Consider the following 12,550-nt stretch of genomic DNA (forward strand, 5'->3'; position numbering starts at 1 on the left):
TGCGTTCACCTGTTCTACCCAGCCTGGGGGGTAACTTTTCATCAGCGATTTGCTGAGAGGACGCGGGAACTCCTGAATGGTCTAATAGCCTTATTAATATATATTAAATTAGATAATATAAGATAATATTAGACTACAACCCGAATTGTCGATTCAAATGTTAATTTAGGCGACCAAAGTCGATTATAAAATGGGTTTAGAATACGAAGCCAGCTTCATTTTGCATGTATGGTCGTAGCATTGAGTTATGTAGTCTTATCTTTCAAGCATCTATGTAACTCTGGTTCCAAAACGGCATTAGCTCAGTCGAAGCTTAGAATAGAAAGAAAGGGTAACAGTTTTGTAATTCAGGAGCAGCTCATTTTTGTTTCGTAAATCATAAGCTGGTTTCCGTTGACGCGCGGGTGCAGCTGCGGGTCGGGGGGGGGGGGCGGTGTGGGCGCGGGTGCAGCTACGGGTCGGGTGGGCTTGCTTCGTTAATGCGTCATCGTGTTAGGGCAATTTGCATTTGCTTTTGACTATAAGGTAATTGAAAAATGCTTATCATTTGAAAATATTCTTAGAGTATTTTCTAGTCGTCAGGGTACGCGATACAGAACCCCTCGCGGGATGAGTAGGCTACGCAGTTTGTAGTGTTATTCAATCTCTAAAAAGCGCCTTTCCGTCGTTCTTTGTTTTACGCCACGCCCACAACGACCTGACGGTGATCATCTTCGACAGATAGCAGCGAATGGCAGACGACATTCTCGGCCCGATTAGCATAAATGAAACCGTATAGAAAGGCGCACGATGAATGAAGGTGCTAATTGTTTCGGTGACGATTTATTATCGAGAATTAAAACAACGAACAAGCGTTTGGTCCCCTGATTCAGTTGTTTAAGAGGATTTGTTGAATTTTGATAAATTTTCTTCGCCGCGTAGAACAGCTTTTGTAGTTGAATTATGGGTAAGTCTTCTTATACGAATACAGTGGAACCTCGTTATAACGAACTCGGATACAGCGATTCTTCGGATAAAACAAACATAAAATTTCGTCCCATTTAAGAAAATTTAATTAATTTCATACTGGATATAACGAACTATATCGGTTATAACGAACATGTTTTCTGGTCCCGTGAAGTTCGTTGTAACGAGGTTCCACTGTATTAGTGCTCTTTATGTGTCAAACCTCGATTAGCAATAATTACGGATGTTTTAATACTATCTATTCGAGTCGATTAAATGAAATATGGAATGTTAAATCAACAGAGAAAAAAGGGCAAAGGCTGGTAGCAGCCACTTTCTCACTTCGGCCATCATATCAAATGATCAGTATTGTTCATAGATTTATGGGTATGAAATACCTACAATTCAATAAAGAAATCATTCAAACATGGGTAAGTGAGTAGCTTGCAACAGAAAAAGATGGGAAAGATGGGGCTAGGTGTGGCTTGTTGGTGCAAATGGCTTTTTGGTGGCATAAGCAATCTACAAATGAAGCCCTATTTTTGCTTTTACTCAATTGCGAAATCTACAGATATGATATGATGATGACAGCAAGCATGATCATAATATTTACTTTTTGATAGTGTCTACAAGTGTTTCTAACAACCTACGTATTTCTAACTACCCTACCTATTATTAATTTTTTTAAACGTTTTTAAGGATGACTCATATAAAGAAAATTCAGGAAAAAAGGTTTCATGGAGAACCCGGGCATCGATCCCGATACCTCTCGCATGCAAAGCGAGCGCTCTACCATTTGAGCTAGTTCCCCGCCGATGTAGCAGTCCGGTCCGGTCCAACTGAGGTCGGGCTTTCCCACTCACGGCTATTGACCGTGTAGCGCTGCACGAAACCGTGTCCCACACGTCTGAATAATCGTCCAGAAATTCATTCATATACTTATAGATAATTCTTATTGTATACTATCAATATTTGTCAATGGCTTTTATTTTTTTCCGAATATTCACTCGTCATTTTCCATTCGACCTGACTAAAAATCCAATCTATAATTTTCGAAAGTGTTTTATAGGTTTTATTTCAAGGAACGACCTATATATCTAAAATTATAAGGTTCATGGTGTAAACCTTCATTTCAGCTAGTGCCCCTGTCAGGCGTTAATACCACAGGGTAGTCACAAGTTGGTCAGTCCTCACTCGGGGTTGACAAAAAATTTTTGGAGAACCCGGGCATCGATCCCGGTACCTCTCGCATGCTAAGCGAGCGCTCTACCATCTGAGCTAGTTCCCCGTCGACAACATGACCGGGCAAGTCACGCGGCGGTTTGCCATACACGTCTATTTGACCGCACAGGCGGCGCCGTACGAAACCGTGTCCCACACGCCTGAGTTGTCCTCCAAAAGTTCATTTTCTCTTTAGATTACCATCTATTGTAAACCATTATTATAAGCCAATGCTTTTCCAAATATTCGCCCATCATTTTCCTATCGACCTGAGTAAAATAATCCAATTTATAATTAAAAAGCCATTTTCCTCGCTCAAACGCGCGGCAATCTCAATACGCACTAACTGGCGGTAAAACTAAGTAACTTTTGTAAATTAGTTGGGGTTGCGTAAACGAGGTCTCCTAATATTTGCGTACATGTATATGTGTCTCTTTATGTACTTATCAACGATTTGCCTCGTTGTACAATGCCATCTGCTGTTGAAATTTAATGTATGAATGTTCTGTGCAAAACATGTTTTTGTGGAACAATAAAAATGAAATCATCAAATCAAGATGTCTTGGTTCTAGAAATTTGAGACGAACTTCTCTCTATCGGTGATGTATAAGATAGAGAAAGTGTCGGTTACCTTTTAGATATTTTTTGAAAATTGATTGCAATTTATGTTAATGAAAAATGAATCTTTAAACTTCGGTAACACATTTTCTGAGACGTCTATATACAACTCATATTTGTGAATTCCCTCTTTGTGACTCCATCTTTGACTTCCCTCAGTTTGGCTCCTGCAATATTGATAGAATATGTATTACATAATGTACTTTGAAATCTAAAATTTTAACTCTTACAAAGTACAGACGCCTTTTTGGTGGATTTTTTCCTTTCAATGTTCTCTCTTGGTTTCGATTTTGTTTTTTGATTGTAGATCGTGTCACGATGATAGATAAAAAGCTAAATGTTAACACCGCGGCAGCATTATTCAGAATGGGTTCACTGAAGCGGCTCTAGAAATATTGAGTCGAAAATATTGAAAACAAAAAAGAATCAGAAAAGCTGTGCAAGCAAAGTCTTATCACAGCGCGAGCGATAATCCTGTGTCGCAGCGATTTACAAAGAAAGCAAATATACGCTCGAAAACGTTGTTGTCGCCAAGATTTTCGACCTCTGCTAATCGATTTTATGGCCCATAACTCGGCGCGTCAAATCCGTCTTTTCGTTCCGGTTTATTGGTCATTCAATCTAAAAAACCTGAACGACGCATTAAGCATTTGACTGCACCTGGCCAGCTGTACCGAGTCTTAATCACTGGCTTCACCGCGTTTCGCATATTGCGCTTTAATGTCGTATGTTTGTCAAGGGTTTTGCAATTACCGACGGAGGCAGGTGCGCGGTAATGAGCCGGCTTAGAAGTCTTGTGACGGGGAATTGGCAGCCGAAGAAATCGCGTCGAGAGCTGTGATGCCGTGTATGCACAGTAGAGCTCCGTGTCGGCTGCGGCGTATCGACCGGTCGTGTTTGTCTCGGTCGGTCGTGTTTGTCGTCGAGTGTAGCGCGCTCTCGTTATAATCCCCTCCACACTCGCAGGCAGATTAAAGAATAAAACGCGCGGAGATAAAGATCGCCGAATCGATTTGTAAATGCTTCAAAATGAAAAGACTATCTAGATATAAGATCTAGATATAAGGATTCTATCGTACCTATGCGTGTTATCAAAATAGACCGCAACAATGTATTGTAACGTCCCAGCAGTCACACTTTCCAGACACCCGTTCAGCACTTCCAAAAGTGCTATCAAAATTTCGAAAGTGCTATCAGTAACAAATTGAATCTTTCCATCGAAATATAAAAGAAAATGCTCAAACTAATCGGTAACCGATAGTAAGACCCTCAGTAATATCTTTCATATTTCTGTACGCATCAAATAAATCAATTCAGTATTTTTCCTCTAAATAGTAACAAATACTGAAAATCAGTTGATGATATTTGAATGTTATTTACTTCTTCCAAATCATTTTATAAAATTCTTTCAATACTGATATCATATAACGCTTTGGGCTTAGGATCAAGCATGACTTTATTGACCATCACGATTTAAGTTGAATAACTATATCTGACTTCGGAAATCTACAAATATGAACGCGTAGAATTAGAAAGAAACGACTGTTCCACTTATTCCGCTACACAGATCCAAATGATCCATGTATGGTCGTACCATATACAACTGTAATAATCATTATCACCGGTGTTTAAGGTACATCTCTAGGACAAGAAAAGAGTCACATTCGTTAAAAATCGAGTAATACGCGCATGGTTTATATATGTGGCAGCTGCATTGGACTGTCATCCAAGCACTCAGTAAATTCAGGTCGAAAGATCTTTTTTGAAAAGTTTCACATAGTCCGGTCCATGGGTCCCAAAAATTGACTTTTCGCTTGAGTGGGAAGACATATTCGCGAATTCTTTTTTGAAGGTAGCCCTTGTTCTCTAATACCAGGGTTATCGCTAAACTAGAAACTGGTTTGTGTAAACATCAAATCGTATCAAAACGGACACTAAATATGCTTCTGTTTAAATTCGATTTTGACTCGCTTTGTTTGATTCTATTTCGTGCAGGGAGAACGTTGCCGGTGCCCGTACCGTGTAAAGTTTGCGGCGACAAAAGTTACGGTAAACATTACGGCGTTTACTGTTGTGACGGCTGTAGCTGTTTCTTCAAACGGAGCATCAGGAAGAATATGGTGTACACGTGTATAGGTAAGGGAACGGCGATCAATTGATACTGCGTCGTAACTGTGAGGGCCTAGTGTTTGCATACACCCTGGCCCAGTGTCGGAGTCCATGGCTGATACCATCAAATGATATACCGGTAAGGCTAAAAATGATACCTTGTTTCTCCTAATCGGCGGGTCATTTTAACGATAAAATCACAATAAAATTTGTAATCAGTTCATTTCTATAGCTGCCGGGTCTGATATTAGCTCGATCATGAGCGTACACAGGATGGATAGGCGGTTACCGGGTCAACTTTTAAGTTCAGCAGAAATGAGAAACAAGGTATTCATTTTTTAGCCAAGTTGCTGCAACGTAATCAGCCCTAGGGTCAGAATTGACTGAAGAGTTAATGAGTTAACTCGGTCGGGTTCCAGTTTCACGAGAGAGTGCGCACCGCTAAAATCTTATTCAGTTTTTCTCAGATCCATTTGGAAGTTAATCATCATCTCTATGGAACTGGTTCTTTTGGTTCGACTTAATTCGAAACGTTAAAATTTGAGGAAATCTGCAAATTCAACAGAAGTGATTCGATCAGGAGAAACCCTGTGGCCTCACAGTTCCTGAATCTGATATGATATGATATGATAAACGTCGTGAATTATCATTTTGTAGGCAAAGGAGGTTGTATCATCGATAAAGCACGCAGGAACTGGTGTCCGTATTGTCGTCTGCAGAAATGCTTCTCTGTTACTATGAACAAACATGGTACGTACATCCACTGTATACTTTTTAAGACTTTTTAACCCTTACAGTGCTGACTTATTAATATCCTATAGTGCCGGAGATAATTTGAAAATTTTGAAAAATTCCACCCTAGTGTGTTGAATAACGGGAATACCACTATAGTGCGTCTACACCGCGGCGCAGTGTATCGTTAGTTTCTAGTTTTTCACTATGTTTGAAAGGTGCCGCCATTTTTCAAGAGAGATATTACTTTTCTCGTTGAACTTTTCGCCAGAATCGTTGTAAGTGGCGATTTACAATCGAAAATCTGGGTTAGAATTTTGGACGTGTTGCAACTGTCAGAAATGAGTGAAATCAAATTCTTGACTATTGAATTTTGCTTCTTGCTTATTCGCAGCCGTGCAGGAAGAAAGAGGACCCAGAAAAAATAAAGGATTGCGACATTCGATTAACACTAAAAACCACCAGACGTCCGCCAACGGAAGTACGTGCAACCAAAATGGCCTCCCACCGAGACCGTACTTGCCAGCAGCGAACATAGGTGGCGTTGTTGGCGGCAATCTAATTCGTCCGGTGTTGACTTCACACGTAGCCTATTTCGACCGACATTTTCCGAGAGAATTCGTAAATTCGTTTAAGAGTACGACGACAGGTACGGGGTCGATATTGCTGTCACCGCAATCCATGGCGAAAATACACAGCGAGGATAGCAGCGCTTTCTCTAAAGTGACCCCAACACGCGGCCACAACGACCTTCCGTCCGAACCAAACGGTAAGAGTTCTATTTGACTCGAACGATTCTTTATTTTGTTGAAAGAAAGGAAGCTAATGGCGTTAGTTGAATTCCGAAACTATTTCGAAATACCAGTAAAGCACAGGAACTTGTCACAATTCGATGGAGGATGGATGACACCAGTATCCCTATTTGCCTATTTCTCTTTATAAAGGCACATAGGGATACTGGTGTCATCCATCCTCCATCAAATTGTGACAAGCCCTTGTGCAGTAAAGTGCCAGTTCTCCGTCAACGCCACGCAAGAAATATATATCATAATATCGAGCGTTTAAACTGTCGCCAACTTTTGACTTTTTACTTCATTTAGCTGCTTGCGCCCGATCGCTAATTGAAACCCGCTGTGATGTCAGACAAAATCTTGATACGATTCAATCTACAGTTGATTACACGGAATTTCACTTTACGATATACAGAACAGTTGTATTATATAAATGATGGACTGTATCATATTTTCAGTGTTAGAGTTGCGTTGCTGTAGGCCGCCTCCACCTACACTAAACCAGCATCAAATGATACAGGAAGTGACGGCACAAGTTCTCTTCGCCGCCATACGCAAAGCGCAGACGAACCAGTTCACGCTGAGTCTGCGCAATGAGGATCGACACATACTATTGGCCGAAACGTGGCATGAACTGTTCCTACTGAACGCCGCCTACTGGCCGATCGATATCGCCATTCTGATGCTACGAATGACACCCGGTTCCGCCGAATCGAAGGTCTGGTTCCACTCCAATAGAATAGCCCATACGGTGATCCTCTGTACCTATTTTCAAGCTGACGTGTTTATCTTCTTTTTTAGAAATATAGCGGTGAACTACAGCGCATTCACACCGCATTACTCGCCTGCCAGACCCTGAACATAGACTTTACTGAGTTGGCATTGCTAGAAACTGCCCTACTCCTTAAACACGGTAAGAACACGTTGCATGATCCCTTTAGGCCTAGAGGCTAGTTACTCAATTACATCACCATTATTTGCATAAACCGCATATGGCTAGTAAAGATGCGTTTTTTCAATTTGTATTTTCGTTTTTCAGAAACTAAAAAGACATTATCGGACGCTTTTAAAGTGCAAAGATTGCAGGACCACGTGCAGATGACATTGGTGCGCTACGTCAACCAGTCACATCCGACGAACCCGGCTCGATTCAATAAAATCATTCTCGTTTTACCGTGTTTGAGAAGCGTCGACGCTTCGCTAGTAGAAAATATATTTTTCAAACAGACAATCGGTCCGGCGACTATGGAACAGATTATACGCGGTATGTGGTAAGTGATGACGATCCACCAGGCGTCGCTTTTTAATCAACTTTCAACTGGGTTGTTAGGATTCCACTATCCGGATTGTCATCGTAAGGAGCCACCCCATTAAGTCGTCACCGGAACTCATTGTTCTTATCAAAAGCAAAGAACATTTATATTCAATTATAATTGAAAATTGAAGAAGAAACTGAAATGCAGAAGACCAACCAGCTACTAGCGAACCTGGTGGATTCTCACTTGCCATAAGGATTATGGCAATCATGGGGTGATTGCCGGCAACCTATACTTAAACTATTCTAGTCAATGGTCCTTAGAAAAGAACAACCCGCTAAAACATGAACATTATCCGTCAATTTATTTCAACAAAAAATGTCTCCAATTGTAAGTACGTATGTCAGCAGTAAAATCAAAATAAATTATAATTGTATATAATGAAAATATAGAAGAAAATATCCCTGCGTTGAATGAAACATTGTGTATGTTTAGTTGTTAATCTACGCGGCCTTGTGTTGTCAGGTTTAATTAAATATCTCGTTCAGCTTCTTCGACGGACGCCATCACTTTACCGGCCAGTCCTAACATCGTTTCACCTACAAATACAGGAGGACAGCATCGAATTAGAATCCCTACCTGTGAATTGCACCGGAGAGACCAATTTGACGGCAGTTCAGAGAACCTGAGGCGAATTTATCGAAACGCACCCGACCGAATTCCGGGTACGTTGCTTGACGGGTATATAGGGTACTCAATAACGAGTATCCTTTGTGGATAAATGAGTTATGTTGGTTTTTGTTGCGATGAATATAGCGGTAGTGTATATGAGTGGCTGCCATTTTTTCTCACTTAGGCGTACTCAGGGTAACCATGCTCTTGAGTATGGTAAGGCAAGTCCATCATCCAAAATTGACTTTCTGTATATATGTATATATTGTTTTCTTTTTCTACCGTTTCGGTGTTCATTGACGATCATGTCATTTGATTATGGTGAATAAACTAACTGAGATGACTATTAGAATATCGTCGAAACGTCGAATAAACTACACTTGCTCTAGGAAACATTTTCGGACTTTATTTTTCGTTATTATTGTGGGATAAAGTGTCTTAAAAGTTGAATACACCATTGGATAATGTGCCGAGTATCATCACTTGAAACATGATTCCATCATTATCGGTACTACACAGTTGGGCTAACCAGATTAGTTAACGTTTCGATAAAGTCGCCTCTAAAATCCCAGACAGGCAGATATTCGAAAAATCAATCACAGAAATAATATATACTTACGTAACAATTCTTTCAGAGCCGTTCCGATATCGGTTAGCGCATCTTTACCGTCGCCGAGTAAGTCGGTAATGTTAGCGTCTTTCAGGGCGTCGATTTTCTCCTGCAGCGCTTGTTTCAGCTCGTCGAGATTTCCGGCGAAGTTTTCGTCGATGATGTTGGCGATCGATTTACCGATATCGCCGATACTTTCTAATTTCTGTCGAGAGAAATAACACATAGATTACGTATAGACTTTGTATATGAATTCACGGCTTTGCTCAGTCAATGACGTCACACTCGAGGTATATGTATAAACATGTATTCATACCTCCTGAAGATCGTCGATATGTGGCTTCAGAAAATCAGTGATTGAAGAAAAGTCAATTTTTGGCTGTGGCGCTGGGCCATCAGGTCGGGGTCCTCGCTTTACAAGGTCAGGTCGGGGTCCTCGCTTTACAAGGTCAGGTCGGGGTCCTCGCTTTACAAGGTCAGGTCGGGGTCCTCGCTTTACAAGGTCAGGTCGGGGTCCTCGCTTTACAAGGTCAGGTCGGGGTCCTCGCTTTACAAGGTCAGGTCGGGGTCCTCGCTTTACAAGGTCAGGTCGGGGTCCTCGCTTTACAGGGTCAGGTCGGGGTCCTCGCTTTACAAGGTCAGGTCGGGGACCTCGTTTCGTAATGAACGATTCAAAATCGCTTTTAACATTTTCGCCGATCGATCGAAGAGAGCGCTTATGCGTGTCTGAAAACAAAATCGAATAACAAATTATCTCAAAATAATGTCTTTACCACTTGCTTTCTACGGGAATGAAATATCATGAATTCAAAAATATCTTACCCAGTATCGAGTCAATTTGTTCTTTGATTTCGTTCATTTTCTCTTGCAATTTGGCTTTGAAGTCGATTTGTCCGATGTTTTTGAAGACCTCTTTCAACTTGTCGACGGCCAGATCGAAAGCGGCGGCGGCTTTTTTACTGTTCGCCACGATCGAATCGCGTAGGTTCTTGTAAACGTCCATGCCGTGTAGGGCGATGCTGGACGCGACGTCCCGTCTCCGCCGACCGAATAACATGCCTATGGTATTCTTCATGTTGCCTAAAGGATTCGAACTGTTTTATAAAAGTCTACTGGGGTACGTGAAAATTTCAGGGATGCGTTAGCTTTAGGGAGGGCTTTCGTTTTATCAACCGCAGTGGATGCGTCTAAAATTCTTTTACTGAAATGCGCTGTAATACTTTGATTTTATGCATTTGTTGCACCAGATTTTCTAGGTCTAATCCGTGTGCATTCGGCATTCCCCGCTTAGGGTTTTTAAATATATCGAGGCAGAAACGTAAACAACTCGACCGTTGAATACGAATTTCTCGAAACTGTTCGTCACAAACTAAAAATATAACGATATTTTCGGCAAATTCGTTCGTTGAGCTGTAACTTTAATATGTTTTTAAAACCGAACTGCCGACTTTAAACAGAATTGTATGAATTTCCCATTTTATAATTGTCTACAACCTTGGAATGTGATTTATAGTAATATATATATTTAGATCATTAGCATCAATTTGCGAGGAAGGAATTGGTTTTGAAGAAAGACGCTTCGCTTGTAGAAGGTTTGACGATTGAATTTGTTTTCGCAGTTTGCCTAGGGAATGAATGAGGTATTTTTTTTCAGAATATCACAGGCCCTAAAGATCGATAAATCCATAACGGAAAACTATTTTCAAGGATGGAGTTTGTTTTAAGTTGTAATTCAGGACCCAGTTCTACAGTTGTAAGTTAGAGTAAATTCTGAGTTAAAGTTAGTTCAATTTCAATGAGTTTACTCTGCTCTGAGTCAAATCTTAACTCAGAACTGTGGAACTGGATCCTGTTATTATATCATACAATTTTCGATTATTATGAAAACGTTTTACCGATGTATATTTTACCTTTCAACAGATCGAGGCTTTCGTTGGTGATCTTACTCAAAGTTTCCTTTCCGACGCCTTTAAATCCATTGGTCAATTTGTCGATATTCTTCTCGAAGAAGCTGTTGAAGTTAAAGCCGTGAACTGCTCCTACGAGGAGTACCACGACGCACAGCGCGGTTAACAATTTCATCTGAAACACAGGACAGAATGAATTTTCAAACAGTTTTCCATTTTTGATTTCTTACCACGTACAATCTAGTATCTTGGGGGTTTCTTTGGAATCTATGTTTTCCAATATAGTTTAAATCGAAAAGGCAAACTTCCTAAACTACTATCGACACGACTGTTAAAGTGGTTGCGTGTGGTAGGCCTGTACGTTTAACTCGAATTTTGTCATCAAAGGCGTCATGAACAAAAATAGAACATTGGCTCTTTATGCAAATTCACGAATGAATATGTATTCCGTTTCTCAATGATTATATAACTAAAAGACATAATCACAATGAACATTAACGTTAAGTAATTCATTGAGAGCGCAGCTCAAGTCTAGAGACTGTACCAAAGGATGTGGATATCCCAAAACATGTAAAGAAAAAATTACGAATACTCATCACATATTACAATAATAAATATGGTAAGAATATTTTGAAATCTTTAAAAGCTATAACGGAGGTAGATATAGATTTGATAATAACAAAGTTCACAGGAATTCCTATACTCGACTAATTATGGCACCAAGAGTGGAGGCCACGTTGTTGCACATTTCAAACCTACCTTTCAGCACGAGAAGAGCTTGTGGTCCGGCGCGGTTAGATGCGATATTCTAGTCGAACACGGCGTCTATTTCAGATTAGTCGAGTTGGTAATCTAATCTAAAAACTTGCCCGTTCACCGGACATGTCAATGGGAGCTTATCATCGCTGGACAACGGAATCGACAGTTTGGAGGTTCAGAACATGTGGGAATTTCACACAGCCCTGGCAGTGGTTGTCTCCACCAGTGATCTCCGTCGCTCTACGATCCTAGTGTACCCACCGTGTGTGGTATTTCTGTGGTATATCAGATACTAAGGTTCTTGGTGAAGCGGCAATATAACGCAAAGGTTACGATGTTATTTCGATGGAGGGGAATTTGCTCCTCAATCCGGATCCTCAGCACAGATATTCCTCACGCTACGGGTCTGATCAGTTTCTTTCTCTCGTCGTTGCCTTACATAAAAATTGCAAATGCATAGAAGTCTTTAGTTCGATCGCTATTACAATGATACAAAGAATAATACAATTTCAGGCTATATCAATTATTATTATCTACAATGGAATTTTCTCTTGAAATTCATTTTTTTGGATGAATTGGAGCGTGTAGCAAAAGCAGGCGCTGAGGCAACCCACTATTACATGCGTTTTGCTTCTTGGGTACCTTCATTGATGCTACAATGAAAATACAATACTATTTTATGATTTCAATGTAAGTAAAATTATCATTATCACTATTAGAAAATTGCAGCAGTTGTTTGTATGAAATCAGTTATTTTCTTCAACTTGTGCTCGATAGAGCTGATTGAATAACTCATAGCGCCATTCACGTGTTCAGTATCGATAAAGCCGGGACATCATACAACGTTTTTCCCCTCCCCTAATTTCTCATATTCTAACATCAAAGAAATACTCGACACAAGATAAGAGATGATATCAACAAGATAGACCA

General features: G+C 40.4%; 1 protein-coding gene and 1 non-coding gene across 2 annotated transcripts; one reads left to right on the plus strand and one right to left on the minus strand.

The window, feature by feature from the left end:
• The first annotated feature begins 1,372 nt into the window (after positions 1-1,372).
• Positions 1,373-7,780, plus strand: LOC141910563 (nuclear receptor subfamily 2 group E member 1-like). Its single transcript, XM_074801256.1, has 7 exons — positions 1,373-1,376; positions 4,780-4,920; positions 5,551-5,643; positions 6,020-6,394; positions 6,875-7,134; positions 7,218-7,329; positions 7,456-7,780. The coding sequence occupies exons 1-7, from the start codon at positions 1,373-1,375 to the stop codon at positions 7,689-7,691; spliced, it is 1,221 nt and encodes a 406-aa protein (XP_074657357.1). The 3' UTR covers positions 7,692-7,780.
• Positions 2,161-2,233, minus strand: Trnaa-agc (transfer RNA alanine (anticodon AGC)). The gene has a single exon. It is a non-coding gene; the product is annotated as a tRNA-Ala (tRNA).
• Positions 7,781-12,550: the final 4,770 nt, after the last annotated feature.

This window comes from Tubulanus polymorphus, chromosome 9 (genome assembly GCF_964204645.1).
Source record: "Tubulanus polymorphus chromosome 9, tnTubPoly1.2, whole genome shotgun sequence".
Lineage (NCBI taxonomy): Eukaryota > Metazoa > Nemertea > Palaeonemertea > Tubulaniformes > Tubulanidae > Tubulanus > Tubulanus polymorphus.

Bases quoted from the DNA above. Each gene is read 5' to 3' on its own strand.
- LOC141910563 (XM_074801256.1), top strand. The intron at 7,135-7,217 runs GTCTGGTTCCAC...CTTCTTTTTTAG, and splicing joins CCGGTTCCGCCGAATCGAAG to AAATATAGCGGTGAACTACA. The intron at 7,330-7,455 runs GTAAGAACACGT...TTCGTTTTTCAG, and splicing joins TGCCCTACTCCTTAAACACG to AAACTAAAAAGACATTATCG.